This window comes from Montipora foliosa, chromosome 4 (assembly GCF_036669935.1).
Source record: "Montipora foliosa isolate CH-2021 chromosome 4, ASM3666993v2, whole genome shotgun sequence".
In the NCBI taxonomy this organism is placed as follows: domain Eukaryota; kingdom Metazoa; phylum Cnidaria; class Anthozoa; order Scleractinia; family Acroporidae; genus Montipora; species Montipora foliosa.
In genome coordinates, this window is record NC_090872.1 from 16,217,775 (window position 1) to 16,237,774 (window position 20,000).

The window sequence follows — 20,000 nt, forward strand, 5'->3', positions numbered from 1 at the left end:
AATTGCTCCGTATTTCCTTCCAAATTTTTCCTGGTGTAGTAAACCCGCGGACGTGATTTTAAACTGAGTTGATATTTGTCGAGGAGGTCGAACGAAATGAGAGTAAAGAACCATCTTAAAACGGCTGGTCTTCCCATGGCCAGTAACTCTGGCATCTACCACTGTCTTTCTCCAGCCACCACCATACAACCAAACAACTGTGAATAGCGACTTTTCAGACAAAATTCTCTTGCGAATTTGTTCCTTTCTGCCAGTTCTTCAAGTTAAGAAGCGAGGAAACAATTTTGCAAATTAAACAGAATAATGAGAAATGATCAAAAATCACTATTGGTGCCGTAGGATAGTTTTTCGACTCAGGATTCAAGACCCAACGTTTGAACTGGTGTGCTAATGTTTTCATAAGGAGTGAGCGTGAGCGTCCTTTCTTTTTTACTTCAGATGGACAGTACCTTACGCAGAATGGTTGCTGTAGCTAGTAACGCTGATTTTTGCACTACCTTGATGTTCATCGATTTGACTTAGATAAAAAAGCAATCTAGGCGGCATAGATCCAAATGCCCCTATATCTACGGAGATGACTGTTGTCATTTTCTTCCACATCTTTAATCCTTAACCTTTATTCACATTCTTGTGTTTTCAATTTCAGCCTTTTCAGGTTGTTAATTGCAAGTTAAGTTAAATAAAGTTATTCGTTAGTTAGTTTAAGGTTTCCTCAAACCTTCGTGAATGTCCTCCTTCAGATTAAAAAAAATCTTACAAGCGCTCTTTTCAAGGAAAGCCCCAAAACTAGATAGCATTGTAAAGGTTATGAAATGTAGAATTCGATTTTGCTACTCTTTTCATAAGGTTACTCAAGATTTTTCGTCAAATTAATGCAGAACCAAATGCTACTCTTTTCATAAGGTTACTCAAGATTTTTCGTCAACTTAATGCAGAATCAAATGCTATCATATATGTAACATAACTGTGTAGTGTAAACCACAATGCAATCGTGAAATCAACCTCTGGATACGAGTAAAAATTTTAGAATCAACCGTCCGCGCACGCCTCCTCTACGCTGCGCAAATTGACCTCCTCAGCTCTGCTGAGCACGCTAAGTTAGAATCAATTTGGCACCAATATCTTTGAAAAATGGTCAAAGGCGGTTTCCAGCGCAAAAAAGCACCACCCCGAGAAACTAAAAAACAGGAAGCTGAGCGGTTGAAACGCGAAGCTGAAAATCCTGAGCTGAAAGAGCAATGGGACTGGGGATACAAAATCACGAATGAGAAGCTGAGAAAAATCTGCGGAGCTACTCCCATCGGTGACTTCGCCGATAAATTTCATCTCAAATACGTTGCTCACGTGACCCGCATGCCGAACAACGCTTTGCAGAAACAGCTGGTCTAGTGTGAACCAGCCCGTACAATCCGACGAGGAGGCAAAAATGTGAATTTCTGGGCTAAATTATCAGAGACTACTGGCATCGAAGCCGAACAACTACAAAAGACTATGTACGACAGGAACGATTTCAACAAGTGGATCGCAGATCGCTAAGAGACGCATTCACGGCCAGCCAAATTCGTAAAGACGAGTAAGTACTGAACAAATCGATCGATCGAATCTCTAAAACTTAGCCGCGAAAAAGGTCATAGCGGAGTCAGGCCATTACGGCATTTTGACACCTTGGCGGTTTACTGTATCTGTTATTAATTAATAAATCTCATGATTTTCCGCAATTAATTGAGCACAGTTAAAAATTTTGTTTTCATTTTTTGACAAGTTAGCTTTAATGATCAATTAAATGATAAACTTGATAAATTTGACTGGAAAAAAAAAAGAAAAGAGGAAAAGTAGCTCTGGACGGTTTGAAGTACCCTCAGTTCTTGATGTTGAGTCGTAATCAACAGACTCGGATTTGTTACTATTATCATCACCATTATCATTATTAATATTGGTATTATTTGCATCACAATTAAAACTAATGACAAGAGTAAAACCATGACCAGAGCATTTGGAGATTAGAAATGACAAGTTTATAATTAATAAACATATTTTGTCAAGACCATCTTAAGGCAAAGCATATGCTTTGACCGTGAAACCTGTGACTTACCGATCCGCAATAGGTAAGAAGAGTCAGCTTGCAAATCTGTTAAATTCGCCCGTGTAATGTGCGGGTTCAGTTTCACAATCTCCCATTTAAAGTCCAAGATTCCTATTTTTTTATATTCAATCGTCAGGTGGCTGATCATGGTCAGGTTTGTCAGTTTCCATGTCACAGAAAATTTACTGGAATCGACCTCCGTGATAGTGATTTGTGATGGCTTGTGTGGTACTGGAAGACACGTCTTTCCGTTCCCCGCATACCCAGGCAGACAAAGGCAAACGAAAGAACCTTCAAAAAGAAGTTAAAATGATAAATTGAACGCTAAGAGCTTTAAATTAAAGGATTAGGGTTAGGTTACCTCGCCTTTGGCGAATACTGTTAAATAGCCATTAACGTTTGTGACGTAAGCATGAGTTTTTCCTCATCGCGTTTGATTTCGGTTTAAGCATTAAGCCTGGCTTCAACTGCGACATAAGCATAAGCATAACGAAGTTCACACTTTTTGCATAAGCACAAGAGAAGTGACATACGCAAGCGCAGTTAGCTCTAGGAAAAAACTCGCAGGAGAATGAGACGAGCCACGCTCTAAAATGGCGGACGGCCTTATGCTTATGTCTATGTTGCATCAGCTTACACAGTTATTAACGAGACAAAAGCATAAGTACAAGCATAAGAAAATGGAAACGATTCCTTTTTCTTATGCTCATGCTTAAGTTTATGTTCATGCTTATGCATATGCTTATGCTATGTCACAGTGTAAACCTGGCTTTAGCTAACTGAAACTTTATATTCAAAGCCCATTAGAACCTCCACGTCTCATTTGTGTCGCCGCGCATTCCTCGACAAGCCAACCTGTGATATTATTTTCCTTGCATTTTCAGCTTACTCACTGTATTTTGAAGACTTTCTTACTTTGCACAAACAAGCCCTAGCTTACACCAGTACCCTTCCCACCTTTATTGTTGTGACATTTGGCATGACGATCACATGACTGGCTTTCCTTGCATTCATCAATATCATTACAAAAAAACCCATATTCCTGTTTTTTGAACCCCTCACGACACTTGCAATGATATGACCCTGGGGTATTAATGCATTCTGCGTTCACAGCACACCGGGCACTTCCCGTTTTACCACATTCATCAATATCGGTGCAGTTAAATCCATCGCCGGTGAATCCTTTTTTGCACAAACACTTCAAATGAGCTCCATATTTTCTTATTTCTCCATCTTTACTGCATTTGTCTGACGTCATATTGAAACTACAGTTTGATAACTTTGATGTGGTATTCCAAATAGATGCATTTTTCTCGCAATAGCATCTCTGGCGAAATTTACTACACCTGCCTACTGAATAATTCACTGATTGACAGATGTCAGTACATGATAATCTTGTGCGGTTTTCAGAGTATGAGCAATTGGCGTGTGGAGGACTGCAACAGCAGTCTTCACACGTACAGACAAACGACTGTAAGTCAAGTGATGTTAGAATTTTCCCCACGAGGTTGCGTGGCAGCTGGCAAACAGGGTAATCACTCGTGACTCTTGCATTCTCTGACAACCACTTTGAAAGCCAGCTTAAATGGCAATTGCAGTTTAGAGGATTATTTTGAAGGTATATAGCTTTCAGTTCTGGAAGCCCATAGAAAGCATTGCGTATAATTGCGGAAATATTGCAGTCGTTCAAATGTACTGTCGTTAAGCTCTTGAGACCTATGAAGGCGTCTGATGCGATTAGAGACAGAGGGTTTTTGCTGATATTTAGCACATCTAAAAACCGAAGATGCTGAATGCTTTTTGTCGGAATAGTTTTCAGCTGATTTTCTTCGAGAAGCATGCTCTTTATCAATGGAAGGCAGCTGAAAGCATTCTCATCGATGCTTTTTATCTTGTTTGACGCAAGCTCCAGTTGAGTAAGAGACATCAAATTTCCAAAAGCACCGCTGTTTATTGCCCTCAAGTTGTTGAAGCTTAATGAAAGGATTTCTAAATTTTCCAACCTGTCAAATGCGCCCTTTTCCAGTACTGTGATTTTATTGGCTCGGAGATCAAGTTTTCTTAGACGAGGAGTAGTAGCAAATGTCGCTTGAGGAATCGACTGAAGTTTATTATGGTCCAGTCGCAGCGTTTGTAAAGATGTTAATCCTCGAAATGTCTCAGTGGTGATGTTTGAGAGCTCGTTTTCTTTAAGATCAAGGTAAGTCAAATACGTCTGGCGAGAGAAGGATCCATCTTCTATTGTTTTTACACGGTTTTTATCCAAGTAGAGACGTTGCAGGAAGGGGTAACTTTTCAAAGATGTTGTTTCCACCTTGCCGATATTATGAGAACTCAACAACAAAGTGCTGAGCCTTTCTGGCAAATTTTTAGGGATCCTAGTTCTTTTAACACCTGCCTTAAAGTTGCAAATTGCGATCACAAATTCGTAGACTGTACTGTTAACTGTGCGGTGTTCCGTGTGGCAACGAAAGCAGCCAAAGCAGTCATCATTCTGTTGAGCGGTCTGAACCGTAGCTAAAAACACGGCAGAACTCAGAAATACAGCGAAAAACATATAGACACTCTTTAACTGCTCTTCAGTTTATACAAGCACCAAGCTTTCGTATATGAATGGCACTGTACAGGTGAAGCGCCTTTTCAGGTGACACCGTACCTGTGGAGAACACGGCTTAATGAAACTGGACCCTTTTGTCTGATCCTAAACATAAAACCTGTACGTGCTGCACTTAATTGAACGCGATGATTGATTGACAGTGCCTTCACATGAGTGTCCAAGGTGACACTTTGGTCGCTCAATTTCGAACATATAATTAAAAAAGCAAAGCTTTTTACGCAAATATGACCTCCCAAATTAAGTTGTATGTGACCTATCTCGCCTGCGTTGTTTCATAACTTCACATCCGAAACTGGGCTCCAGCTTATTATGGGAGGCGAAGGAGATATAAATTAGACTGTGCCATTTAATTTGTGCGAAAATCAAGTTGAACAAAGCTTAAAATGAAATTTCGTTGATCAGCTGTTCCAACAAACCTCTTATGCTTTTAAAATGATAATTGCTTTCCTCGAGCACAGATAGAAGTTTGGAAAATTTTTGTGCCAAGCAGACACGTCAAGATTGTCGATAAGAAGAGTAAATATTCCATTTCTCGTATATAAGTACATTTCTATTCGCTTCGTTTCGGAAAGACACTCGGACTAGGGAGAATACAACGCCTATGATTCACGGTCCATGAGCCCAAGATAATCATGAGGTTTACAAAATCTTATTTGTTCCGGGTTATTCGCAGCGGCAATCTCCAAATACGAGACTGCTGGGATCTCACCAACAGCAGACAAAAAGGGCTATGATTCCATATGCTTAACGAAAGAGTTGTTGCTTCACCCTACAATTATTCTAACGCACACTTCGAAAGCGAACTGATTAACAATTATTCCACGAGCGCACGTTGGATACGAGATGATAGATAGCCAAGAAGCGCGTAGCGCCAAGTTGGCTATAATCATCTCATATCCAACAAGCGCGAGTGGGAGAATTGTTTTATTAAATATGCCAAGGAAAAATTAAAGAGTTTCTCTTGAAAACGCCCACAAACGATGAATAAATCTTCCCCACTTTTAATACTTAAAAACACTACCACTGAAAGATAAGTTGCCTTGGTCTTTTTTTGTATTAATTTACTTTAATTATTATCGATTTTCTCTCAAAGTTTTCAGAGGCTTGCGTTCAATCAAATGAAAAATCAATCTGATATCAGTTGGTTTAAAAGAGATGTGCTAGATCACAATCTACCACTTAATATTCATCTCAAAGTCTTCGATCAACCGGAAAATGATCATTTTACGGCATACATAGCCTAAAACGGGAATGCAATCTGTGAAAGACATGTACACCCTAAGAAAATGTCCACTATCTTTTTGCATGCGTGTGTGTTCGTCATCAAGGCACACCACTGGCGTCAATTGTCGAAAATCGGCAAACAAAAGCGTGTTACCCACATTTTTCTTCTTTTTGCACTTTTAATTTTAAAATGAACAATCGTCTTGCAATGACCTTAAGTTGACTCTTTTGGGAATGATTTACCTGTATCGATCGATGTTCGCTCACCAGACATGCAAACAAAATTAAGACCAACATTTCCCTTCGAAACTGTCAGTTTTTAAATGCGGACGTCATGTTAAGCTCCCGCCAAATGCTATCAAAACCCACCAAGGATTGCACATCGAATTTCCTTCTAATGCGTAAGAAATTCAGTATGTACAGTAGCGATTTCGATCATCCTAAAATGAGAGTCAGTGTAATGTGGGTAAAACATCTCCTTTGTCTTGTTAACAACTGATGTACGGCTTAACCAAAAGCAATTTTAAAAGAATATCTACTACTTCCGATTACGGTGCGATGAATTCGAAAAAACGGTCAAAAAGACCTTTGGATTCATTGACTCAAATCATTATTCCAAGTGGCAAAGTCGCACGTCAGTCGTCCATTCATCAGTATCTGACAGGTAAAAACGTAGTCTGAAAAAGCTATGTGATCGTAGAGTTGTTTCTGAATGGCTGACGGAGGAGATGCAGCCCGTATCGATGAGGAACAATGAGGTCGAAAATGCCATTATTTGCGGACAGTATGATGACGGAAGAAAGTCATATATTTCCAAATGTGTCCCCAACGTGAAGAAAAGCCGGTACTGTCAAAAGTGCTGAAAGTATAGGCTCAGTTACGTATAAGTATGGTTGAGTTAAAGAACCTTAGTTACCCACTTTACATTGCGCGCCCACATTACTTCAGTCGCCATTTTCAGGGCCCCCGAAACTCTAAATTCTATCACGGTGTAAAGTAATCTGTTTCCATCGGACATGAAATGGGCTAAATAATTCTGTTTTCCATTGAAAAATAACCTATGTTTATTAGAATTTGAGTTTATAACATTATTTATGTATGACTTCAAGTTGCTCTTCGCAACATGTTATCGAGTGGAAACGAAATCCTTGTTGAACCATCTGCTCTTGGAATGGCATCGAAGAGTACCGAAATTGGGAATAACTCGATTAACGGATGGAACGATCAGAATGAATGTATTATCATTTCTGAAAAATGAAGAAATAACTTTTTGGACTACCGTGTAAGGAATCACGAACAGCAAATGCACCGTCGGATCGATAATTCTGTTCAAATACTGTTGTGCGCGTCTTCCCCTCAGGCTGCCGGCACTGAACAAAGAGGGCAAGTCTTCGGCAAACATTTGAATACTGATCTCCATCACAATCAGTAAAAGCCTTTATCCATTGGTGTTCATTTCATTTTCTCGCTGATAATAAAACTGCGTTTTGTGGAAGCAAGCTTGAATGCGACATTTTAATTTATTCTTGGTCTGGAAAGGTTCAAAACTATAGAGGCCAGAAGGTCAGCTTGTGTTTATTTACAGGAAGATGAAATTGTTGTTGGATTCAACACCTGTTTGAAGACTAGGTAAACTTGAAAAAGAAGAGATTCTAGGAACGTACAGTAAGAGCATTTCATCTGATTCTACAACTGTGTATTGCGCGCGCCATACTGAAACTGTCTTTAGTTTACTTATACTCGCTTTATATCGATCGCTAACCGCTTGCATTAAACTTATTTACCAAGTACCGCGCTAGTAGCGAATTAAACTATCTTGTCTTGTTGTTCCCATTGCGAACTGCTTGGGTATAAAATAAATATGGGTTGCTTGCTTATTAAATAAGGTCCAGTTAAAAGTGCAAACAACTGAGTACCACGCGTAGAAAATGTATTTCCCTCATGAATTCACCGCAGACGTAGCTTCACGCTTCCTAGAAAAGCGCTCGAAATGAAGGTATTCTGCTGCTTTTCCGATCGAGGTCCATTCAGTTTCACAGGATAATCCTTCTCGACGATCTCCGAAGTGTTTTTTATTTCGCTGACGAAATTGCTCTAATTTTTCTCTCGAATGCAAAAATAACTCAAAGATACTTGTCCATGTATGGAAGTAGACACTCAAAATTCCCGGATAACAACGACAACAAAGGCGCGCAATAAAAAGTGGGTGAGTAAGGTTCTTAAAGTTATGTCTGACGAGTGTCGAATTTTTTGTTGCTTACGAGGTGTGAGTTCTTATTAGCCAGTTTTCTATTTCCCGGCATCGAGTTGTGAATTTCTCGCTAGCGAATCAGCGAGTTTTAAATTTTCTCGCTATTTTTTGCATTTTTCAAGAAAGAGAAGTACTCGGAATAAGATTAGGCCTAAAATGAATAATTATGCCTGTCGACGGTTCCTGGAGCTAAGTCGACGAGGAACGTGCGAGTTAACTTTATGGTTTTAATGATATTTTACAGGATTTGAAGGTGAGTATTTAGAAAAAAAATTTGATGACAATGTTTCTATTTTGCTTGCAGTTATTTCCCAACTTGAAAATGGTGAACGTACGTAACAGGAGGGATTTAGAATATGAATTGATTAAGAAGTAAAAGACGTTCGCGCCCAAAACGTTCCCACGAACAGATTTTTTTTTAAACTTGCCACGCAGAAAGGTAATGATCTACTTTTGCCAAAAAGGAAAAAATATATATATATATGGGGGGTCACCGCGCTCGTTTTCGAGATCATGAGGTGCACTTTCTTTTTTATTTTATATATATATATTTTAATTCCACACACACACAAAACAAACAACTTACTTACAGGATAGACACATTTACATATTTACAGTAAAACAGTACACATTGCTTCCCATACTGAAAAGAAAATCAAAGCATTAAAGTTTAAGGGCTGTCGGTTGCAAGGCTGTTGCGAAAAGGCGGTGAAGGATTTGTTGGTTTAGGGACTTATCAAAGTAAAAGAAGCAAGAAATAAGTGCGGTTTTCTAAATTAAAGTTTTCAGTAATTCCCACTTCGTTTGTAAGGTAAGGTAAAGTCTGCTACGAGCCTAGAAGGCCCATCAGGCCGGCGCTTATCTCCGGTTTCTGTAGCATGAAGCGACTAGGAGTATTTCTACTCCCCCCTGGATGGGATGCTAGTCCATCGCAGGGTTACCCCCAGCATTAAATTCGCCGGTACCCATTTATATACCTGGGTGGAGAGAGGCACCGTGAGAGTAAAGTGTCTTGCCCAAGAACACAACACAATGTCCCCGGCCAGGCCCCGAACCCGGACCACTCGATCCAGAGTCGAGCGCACTAACCATGAGGCCACTGTGCCTCCCACTCGTTTGTAAGGTGCCTGCAGCCTTTTGCTCAAATAGATAGGTCGACTAAAGATATCTGAAAAAGCCTTCTACCTTTCGTAGCGTTTTATTGCTTTTACAAATCCAGATATAATGTCTTGCTAAAAGGAGGCAAAAATTCATTTGACAATGAGTTTTGGAGTAGTCTGGCATCAAAACTAATGCTATAAGAAGATTGAATTGGTAGTTTTCTGGAATAATCTGAGACGAAATAAAGCGTTGTATTAAGAAGGTCCAAAAAGCGGTCACTCAGGGACAGGACCAAAAGAGTTGACTAAGTTTTTCTGGTTCATCTTTGCAAAAGGAGCAGTTTGGGTCGTCTTGTAGGCCGATTTAACTAAGAATTCGTCAGTTGCTATTCGTCTGTGCAAAACCTTGAACTGGAATTCGAGAAGTCTTGTGCTTGTACAGCACTTAAAAGCTAATTGGTAAGTAACATGCCACTTAATACATTCTTCGTCTTCTATGCCGCATTCCGTTACCCATTTCTGCTGAGCCTGCCTAGGAGGTACACTGATTTTCCTGGATATAAGTTGTGTAAACTAGTCTGTTTGCTTTTTGAGCTTTCAGTAGTTTAGTCGAAAAACTTTCATACTCGTTTTTAGGATCATTGGGTACAAAGCTGTTTTGATGTGTTTTCCATAAGAGTTTAATCGCAGTACTTAAGAGGGCAAACAGTAAGAACTGTTTTTCCGCCGAAAGCCTTTAACTCAAGATCAAAGAACAGTTTCCATTGCCTCGGTTTTCAGCATCCAAATATTTTTTTTTATCCAGGTGGCTTTCAAGAGGACTTACTAAAAGAAACAATATCTGTCATTTTAAGGCCCCCGTTTTGATAGTCATTAATGATAGTGTTTCGCTTAATTTTGTCTCCTTTTCCATTCCACAGGAAGGCGAAAAAAAAATTGTTTACTTCTTTAACAGCCTTTACATTTAAAGGTAGCGGTGAAAAGACATAAACAAGTTGCGAGACAACAAGGCTTTTAAGTACTGCTATTTTACCCATCAGTGTCAGTCTGTGGTAGTTCCAGCTGTTTAATATATTCCTGACCTTTACAAGTTTTTCGTCGTAATTTAAATCAGTGGTTTCCTCCGGGTGAACTGAAAGCCAGATTCCTAGAGTTTTCGCTTTGTATTTTGGCCATTTAAAATTCCTCTCAGGAAAAGGAACATCACTGCTCCCACATTTTGCTCCAATCCATAGTGGCTCTGTTTTTTTATCATTCAATTTCAAACCCGAAACTTTGTAAAAGTCGTCCAGAGTTTGAAGGCAAGCTTTTAGAGAATCCCTTGATCCATCTAGTATTAACGTTGTGTCATCAGCATATTGACTTAACTTTATTTCTTCATTATTTATCCGAAAACCACTAATTTTTTTATTTCTGCGGATTTCCTTGGCTAACATTTCAACCTCTAAAACGAACAAATAGGGTGAGAGGGGACAACCCTGCTTAACACCTCTTTGGATTTCAAAAAAGTCACTCGTCCATCCGTTATTTAAGATGCAGCTCTCTGGACAGCAGTAAAAAATTGTGAACCATTGTTAGGTTTAGAGGTTAGGGTTAGGGTTAGCCTTTCTTAGGTGCACTTTCAGAAGCTTGCGTTATTTTAAGACGATCTTAGCTTACAACTGTCAGCAATAAAAAAGCTACATTAGTGAAATTTAGATCAGGTAAACGTACTCAATTCAACATAACTAATATAACTAAACAAACTTTTGCAGCTGATGTCTTTTTCTGAGGCGAAATCGACCTTGAAAAACGATACATATTAGTCTCAGAAAGAAAACTTCCAACCTTGGTCACAAGGGTTGGAAAACTTCACTCTATATGCATTTTGCCCCTCTCCACCCCTGTGCAATGTTGACAAAACACTTTCGTCTGACAAAAGTCTGCATTTTACCATTTTCCAACATTGAAAGGGGGATGGGGGTACCGACGCTTACTCTGTAGGCATTACGGTTATGATGTCATGTTTTTGCGCACTTTCCAACACAATTTGTCCATGGTTGTCGGTCGCACCAGAGCATAAAAGGCGAAATATTTGTAACTTCTCACGTACAGATTTTTTTTGTTTTTTGTTAAAATGGACAAAATCAGGAAAGGAAGTGATCGACGGAAAGAAAAATGGGGGTCACGTAGCATTCAAGAGAGTAAAGTCGCTGCGAAGTTCTCAAAGCGATTGTCTATTCGCACTGTCACGCCATTGCGTGACATTTCCCAGAAGACCTGGGTCTACAGCTATCCCGTGATGCCACATGCTTCCACGTACCATTCTTGTGAAAAATGTTTGCGCCTTTAGCATCGTGTTTACCTTCGCGGTCTGCGATGCATGACGTGTGCGTGACATGCGCGAAAAAAAAATCAGTAGCAACGGGTGCGAACGTCCTTAAATACATTTCAAAAACCGAACGACGTTTCGGCGCTACGTTACAGCATTATACGAATATATCAAATGTGAAACAATACATTAACTGTTGTCCATAATGTTCGCTTAGGTAAAATATGCTATTTACAAGGTAATTTTTGTAAAATTAAAATGTTAAAAAACCAAACGTTTTCGGCTGTTTCCTTTTCATCAAGCTCCCCTTTTGCGGCAGAAACGAAAAACTCAGTAAAAATTTTATTGCAAAACTTAACAAATTCACCAATTTCAATTTCATCTTTATAATCCTGTGGCAAACAAGGCAAATCAAAAGCCTCAATCCAAAGTTGTTTACAAAGGAGATTGTTCTTGTGGTGTTGATTACATTGGCGAGACTATGAGAAACAACAAAGGAACAAAACAAAGGACCAAGCCTCCTGAGTATCCTCACATGATCTGTAATGGGAAAACAAAATGTACAAGCCGAAAAGGTCTATTGAGCGCGTCCCTCTGATAACCTTTGCGTAGAGTAGGTCAAGTATGTAATTTAGCGTTTAGAAAGGAACAAATAGACTTAGAATAAGGTTCATTTACGTTCTTATTAACGCTATAAGCCATAGAAATCTAAAACTGAGAAAGGAAGGCAATCGAAACGATTAAAATGGCGAAATGCTTCGCGTCCGATTGCAACCATCAATCGGAAAAGTCACTCCTGTAACTTCTTTGGATTCCCTAGCAAGGAAAAAAAGCTTGATGAATAAAGAAGATGGATTCGCCTACTGAGGCTAGTAAGGGTTTTATTTAAATACTTTTTCTGTTCATGAGATATATGTGAAACTGTGTTGGTGGAGTCGCCGTCTTTGTCATGAAACTGTTTAAGCTTAAGCTTATATAAATCTTATCGTTTCTGAGGCGCCCTTTCTTGTACTCCGACTTTAAAATCTCCTCCCTTAAAACGAAGAACTAACATTTGACTCAATGTTAGAAATCAGCTTTGAGAGCTGTTGGTGTGGTTGTTGATGCTTAATCTCACCCAGTGTTGCTTTATTAACAGACAGATTAGAGAGCTGCCCTGCTAGCAGAGGTTTTTATGAGATAGAAGCTGCAAGATAAAAAACCTCTTTTACTAGCACAGTGCTAAGAAAGAATTATAAAGCTAACATTGCCCTTTTTGCTGTCGGAGAGAAGACAGAGAGCCAGGAAAACATGCCAGAGTCTGTAGTTGTCATTTCAGAGATGGTTCTCTGAGATTTTCAAGAGGAATCAAAACAAACGTTTTCCTGCAGAAGAAGCAAAGCCAAAAAAGACGAAAATCAAGTCACAGCAGACCCTACAAGAAATGATTGGTGACGCAAGGAAGAAAGAAGAATTTAAACAAGGCACTTCTGACAATTTGGACAGACCTGAATCAACAAGAAAAGAAGTTATTCTGGAAGCAGAGTTGGCGCAGGCAGGAAACTGAGTTGCTAACAAAGGAAGTGTTTCATGTCATTGTCAATTATGCCGATAGGTTTAAACAATCCATCAATTACTTTGCTGGTTGGAGAGTGCAATCAATCAGCTTTGAAGACCAAATATTTATAACATTAATGAAAGTCAGACAAAGTTACACAAATCGTCACCTTGCACAGTTATTCAATTGTAGTGTATCTACAGCAGCAAATATTGTAACAACTTTCATTTATGTCTTGCACTCAATTTTATTTACTGACCTAATGAAATCAATCCCATCTAGGGATAAGAACAAGCTGTCCGCCCTATCGTCTTTTAGTCAGTTTGGTTCTAGTAGAGTAGTTATAGATTGTACATACATTGATATTGCCACACCTGGGCTAATGATCGAGCAGAATACTACGTATTCGAACTATAGGGGAATACATTCCTTCAAGGATATTGTGGGTGTAGCACCAAATGGTGTTATTACTTATGTCAGCAAACTTTATCCAGGGTCAATATCTGACAGAGCAATTGTGCAGCAATCAGGATTTTTAAATTACCTTACTGCTGGAGATATGGTCTTAGAAGACAAAGGTTTTCTTATACAGGATCTTGTACCAAATGGTGTTACTGTAAATATACCACCTTTTTTGAACAATGGCACATTCACTGAGAATGAAGCAAGGGCAATAAAAGCTATAGCAAAATGCAGAATTCATATTAAGAGGGCAAATGCTGGGCTTAAAGACTTCAAGATTTTAAGTTTTATTCCTTCATATTTACGCTGTCATGCAGATATCATATTTCAACTCTGTGGATCACTTGTTAATTTGCAGTTTCCACTGATCAAAGAGGGATGTGAAGGATATGAATTCACAAACTGAAAATCTCATCAAAATACTCCGTTATAAGACGCATCTCAAATAGGGGAATTTGGTTCAACTCCTTGCTAGTTAGGCCGCCTCAACTGAAGAATGTACTGTACGTCAAGAACAGAATTAAGAGAAAAACCTTTAAATCCTGCTGTTATTAGTACTTTCTTGCGGGTGTTTTTGTTGTACAACTCTAAGAATTGAAGGCCATCATCACGAACGTTGGTGAGAGGCCATCACTTTGGAATCGCAGTAAGGAGAAGACTGGGATGAGTTTAACATCATCCCTGCACGAGTTTTGTTGCAAGAGGACACTCGGCTATAAGACGCAGCTTGAGTTTAGATCATGTTTGGGGCCAACAAACAATTTCTTTGAGAAAAAATGCTGCGTCTTATAACCGAATAACTATGGTAGTCTGCAAAAAAACTAACTGCAAATTGCCCTGATGGACGTTTCCCTGCACGTCATCCAGTTGTACTAAGTAAGGACTGAAGATGTTTCCGCTTCATAATTCCTCTTATTTTTTATCTAATCTGATGCCAGGTCAAAATTTTTCAGCTTTACGTTTGCACCAGAAAGTACCATAAAAGCCGGAGTTAACAGTAAAACAAACCAAAAGACAGATGAAGAAAAAAATAAAATAGTTTTCATATACAACTCCGAATCGAATTCTCATCGAAAGACTAACGACAGACGATCGTAAAAACACAACAATTTCTGCAGTCTCTGACTTCTATGAATCAAGGGGAAGGTCATGATGATCTGTCAAAAGGAAGCAGTTGATCACGTGCTAGGCAACCATACAGGTGCACGTGATCACCTTGTGTCAACTGAATGAACTACGGGCAAGAATGTTAATCGTTCGTCGTCTTCAGAGTAAAACAACACACGTTTTAGCCAAGAAAATTCCGTCTTTGGTTTTTTCATTTTGTTGTAATATTTAACTGAATATTTACATTTCATCTGTCAGGTCAGGAGGCCTTATTTGTCGGGTTCCTGAGAAACGCATCTATTTGGACTTCAGGGAGAACTATTTACACAATCATGAGGTTGAGCGGCCAATCAAAACAGAGTTTGTAATTGAAAATCTAAATATATATGCGATACTAAAACAGACTTGCGATAAGTCGCAAATCACAATGCTGACAAGCACAAAAGCAAAAGAAATGGTGGTTTTTTTACTATCTGAATGTTTTTAGGTTAGATTAAACCAATATGTTGTTGAAAGATTTTCGTGTTAAAGGAGCTATGTCACGCAAATGATGTAATTTTATGACACTCAAAATGTGCAAAAAGAATGAGTAATGTAAACAATCTTCGCACTAGTAAGTCGTACAAATAAATTTATAGGATTAACCAGGAACTTAAGAAATATTGTTGGCTTCCCAAATAAACTTCATTTAACACTAAAATGACAAAACATATCTTGTTCTGACGTTAGAAACTTGGCAACCTATTAATCATTCGTCAGAAAGAAAAAAACTTCCTGTCTCCTTGCATATCACATTTCAACCCATTTAAACCCTAACCCTAACCCTAATGCCAATTTTGTTAAGCTCGAATATTACACAACATGATGAATTCAAAAAGGAAAATCTCACAAAACCTTTTTCCAGTGAAAGATTTGTTGAAAAAAACAACATATTTGCCATTAGAGGCAAAAAAAAACCTTCCTATTTCATTGTGTGCATGAAGACAAGAAACGCAATCATGTCAAATTACCACACGCAACAAAATAAATTTCAGGATCAGACCCTGTCCTGAAGAGCCTTTTCCTTGAATAATGAAGCACAAAATCGACAACAAGCTTTCTTTCAAATAATTCTTGGCTGTCACATTTCCAATTATTTTTTTACCTGAAGACTGTGCAGAGTTGGGCACAAAATAAATATAACAAGAATTAATGAAATTTCCAATTGTTACTGGAAGACTGTGCAGAGTTGAGTACAAATAAATACAAACAGCCAAACTACAGAGATCACAGATCCCACTTAAGGTGTTTGATTCCTTCTCTGTCTTAAAATTTGTTTAACCCATAAGTTACCAGGAGAGAATTTTCCATTTGGTTTCAGTGTTGTACATAACACCACACTTGATAAAATATACGAAATACAGCTCACTTTGATTACGGCTCGACGGGCAAAAGATTGTTGTCGAAGTCCATTACTCGTCGCTTTTAAGATTCCAGATATTTATTCTTCACCGCCTGCCTTTTTTATCCAATTGACATTCCATTCTTGAGCTCCACAAAGGTGTATTTTGTTTAGAGATCCACCAAAAGGCCATTTGCGTTTCAATGATTTCGACGCCATTGCGGGTTAATTAAATAGTCTACTGTGCCCACCAGAGAAATCTACGCTGTAGTGATCCCAAGAGCAATAAATTATCCAAACAAAACGATTTAACTCAACCAATTTCATTGCATTCGTAACATGGCCTCCGCTATCAAAAGCACATGGTAAATCTATCCCAGCTCACTTAGGGCCTTATACATTACATCTCTCCTTTCCTCAGAAAAATGCTCCTCTACATGAAAAGGAAATCTCCGCTAACAATAAAGTCAACTATACTAAATGATAACGTCTTTTGCTTCTACAGTATGCAAATAGAAACTACTGAAACTGTTCAAGCTGTGCTTGGTTCTAAGGAGAGAATCAGTGTTCATGTTCCCCAAAGAAAATTAACAACGAAGTTCCTTTATCTCTCTGGTAATGTCCTTGTCCTCTGGGGTCGCAAATTCCTTGATGGCTCTGGTGCCGCTCCACCATTCTCCTGCAGATCAGGGCACTCTCCCCTATCCAGCAGCCTGGCAATAGATTCTTGTATGGTTGATTGGTAAGGTGATGGCACAGGGTCTAATTCCTGCTGGGGTGTGGGGGTTGTTGACACAGAGTCTGAGCCTTGTTGGGGTGTGGGATCTCCCTCTGTAATGTATGGCTTCACATGACTTGTCTTTCTGGAGTACTGGTTCCCTGTTGGACTCTCTACTACAAGGCTGTTTCCGGTCTTGCTGATGACCTTAAAGGGGTTTGGGTTGAATGCAGTGCTGAGTTTGTTAGTCCTGTCTTATTGGACAAGGACGCCATCACCTAGTGCGATGCTGGAGGGACTGGCCCTGCGGTGTATTTCTGCATAAGCTTTACTCTTAGCTTTCTGTTCAGAATCACGGTCATGAACTTCATGGTCGTAAGCATGGTCAATGCTTAAAACAGGGATCTTCCCCTTGACTGTCCGGTTGAACAGCAGCTCAGTGGGACTCCTTCCCGTCGTATTATGGGGAATGCTTTTAAAGGCAGTGAGATACTTCCTTAATTGCACTCTCCATGGTTTGTTCTCTGCCTGAGCAATCTGTAGTCGTTTTAACAGTGACCGATTCTCTCTTGACCTCTCCGTTGGCTTGGGCCCACTTGGCAGTGATTTCTGATGAATAATACTATGTTGTTCACAATATTCTCTAAGTTCATTCGACTTAAATTGTGGACCATTGTCTGATTTGATGGTATTTGGCAGTCCATGTCTGCAGAAGGTATCAGCTAGACAGTCTATGATCTTTTCAGTAGTAGAGGACTGCATAACCTCGACTTCGTAAAATTGGCTGTAGTAATCAATACTGACTAATAGTGAACGTCCGGATGGTAGTGGTCCCATTAAATCTACAGCTACATTGTATGTCTAAGGGAATATCATCTAAGGGAATATCACTGCTCGCATCCGGTCAGACTACGATTTGCATAACATACTGGTGTCCATGCACCCTCCTGCTCCTGTACGAGAACAGGGCCCAGCCCAACTGGACTGGCATCCGTGATTATCTTGGTGGATGCATTCTTATCGAAGTATGCACAAGTGCAAGCTTCTCCCATCTTCTGTTTGAGACATTCAAAGTACTTCTTCTGCTCTGGCCCAAATTCAATGGGTGCCTCTTTCCTTGTCAGCCTTCGCAGTGGTTCGGATAAAATGGCAAAGTGAGGTATGAACCAGCTACTGCAGTTGGCTAAACCCAGAAAGCTATATGCATCTGTGGCAATCTTTGGTTCTTCCATTTCTAATAATGCCTTAACACGATCTGCTGTAGGACCAATGCTTTTCTCCGAAAGCAGCATACCCATGAACGCCAGCCCGTTCGTGCTGAACAAACATTTCTCAGCATTTAAAGTGAGACCGCACTCTTGCAGACGCTCTATAGCTTGGTGGCGTCACCTGTTGGGTGTTTCTGGGTCGGGGCCATGCACCACAATGTCATCCAAAATGTTTTCGACACCTTCAATACCTGCCAGGGCTGAAGCAATTTCAAGCTGATATTGTTCACTGGCAGAAAAGACACCAAAGAGAAACCGCTTGTATCGAAACAAACCATCAGATGTAGCAAAGGTTGTGATTTCCCTGTATACTGGGCTCACCTCCAACTGGTGATACCCCCATTTAACGTCTAATTTACCGAAGACCTTAGAACCATTCATGGTATGTAACACCTCGTCAATCGTGGGGATTGGATATCCCCACAAGCTAATAAACTAGTGTGAGTTGCAGGCACTGTAATTGCTTGATGACAATAATGTGTCAAGTACACAAAGTGCATTGGCCCAAATTTTGAAATATCTCAGATTAGGTTTGTTATTTTTTAACAGAAGCATGACACACTCAGTAGCAAATTGATGTTTTTGTATGAATAATCGTCTCTATATATAGTCCTTTCACACTATCACAGTACATTTAGTTAGGAACTTTTTATCACCTGTTGTTTATTTCTCCAGTAAGCTGCTGTATTAATGCCTTGTGAACTAAGAAAAGATGGCAGTAGTTAACACATAAGTGAATGCAACAAACAAACAATGTTGGCTAATTATCAGGCCGTCAATCACATTTTTTATGTTATACAGAAGTTCAATAATAATTATTATTATTATTCAACCAATGAATCAGTTACTGGGAAAGTGGTCATTAATTCTTTGAACAAAGAAACAAATGCAATGCAATAGCTACATGTATAATGATGGGATTAGGCTGAAAACTTGTAATCAGTAAATCGAAAGCTAACAAATTCCCAAGAAAGCGAGGTAAATCCACTTCAAATCAACAGCAATGGCTTAATGTTCCTGAAACCTTTTCCAATAGGACTGCAGGATCACACCACTCCTTCCTCAAATTAATTCAACTGTTTTGATGAACCCCTTTGTGAGGTTGAGTGCCCTCCTGGTTACTAATCATCACTTCATAATAACGGATCATGACAGGTGTACAAAAGAGCACTTGTACACCAAATAAGTATCCCTCACCCACAACATGAATGAGGGCTGGATAGCATTGAACTTCATTTTGTGACAAATTAGTTGGCAACAAATAAACCACCTTTGAAAACAACACTGTTAGTATTACCAAGACTAGTAACAGGTTAACAAAATTTTTTCCTTTAATAAAATACACAAAAAACAAACCTCTATCCATTAAAATGAATATTCTGTTTTTTGTGATCTCATTACTTTCATGGAAGAGTTGTCTCTGCACTCCCAGACATCTTAAGGCCCACAGGCAAGCTGTCTGCATTTGAATTCATTTTTAGCAAAATTAGTACTACACACAGATATTTAAAATTTATGACTATTCTAAGAACTGAAAGCACAAACATTTTGTGGTAAATGGTGGGTGGTAGTGTAATAGAAATGTTGTGCCAAATGTTTGAGATGATGGCAGCCTGTTACATAATGCTAAGGGTTTCTCCACCCTGACTCTTGTCAAAAAGGTCTCTAGGTTTTCTGCAAAGAGGCCCTTCTTCTTTACACTGATACAGTACATTACAACCCCTCTCTAGATAAATAAAGAAGCTATAAAAATTATAATTACCTGGCACATATCCAGTGCTTTTTCATTTTCAAGAAAGATTATTTTGGCAAGAAATAGAACCAGTGGAACATCAATCATAGGATTGTCAATGGGCTGCAATGGGTAATTTCATTTGACTGTTAGATACATTTTACAATTTACTGCCTAATATATCACAGCAATATGTCAAACACCTTGCA

General features: G+C 39.2%; 2 protein-coding genes across 2 annotated transcripts in view; one reads left to right on the forward strand and one right to left on the reverse strand.

Moving 5' to 3' along the window:
• Positions 1-4,738, reverse strand: part of LOC138000024 (uncharacterized) — a 27,188-nt gene extending 22,450 nt beyond the window's left edge. Inside the window, exons 1-2 of the mRNA XM_068846141.1 lie at positions 3,041-4,738; positions 2,093-2,374 (exon numbers count right to left, since the gene is read on the reverse strand). Of these exons, the coding sequence (XP_068702242.1) occupies positions 2,093-2,374; positions 3,041-4,640 (1,882 nt within the window). The 5' untranslated portion in view covers positions 4,641-4,738. The remainder of the gene's footprint in view (positions 1-2,092; positions 2,375-3,040) is intronic.
• An 8,647-nt stretch (positions 4,739-13,385) lies between these two features.
• On the forward strand, positions 13,386-13,991 carry LOC138001057 (uncharacterized). The gene has a single exon (XM_068847723.1). The coding sequence runs from the start codon at positions 13,386-13,388 to the stop codon at positions 13,989-13,991; it is 606 nt and encodes a 201-aa protein (XP_068703824.1).
• The last annotated feature ends 6,009 nt before the right edge of the window (positions 13,992-20,000 follow it).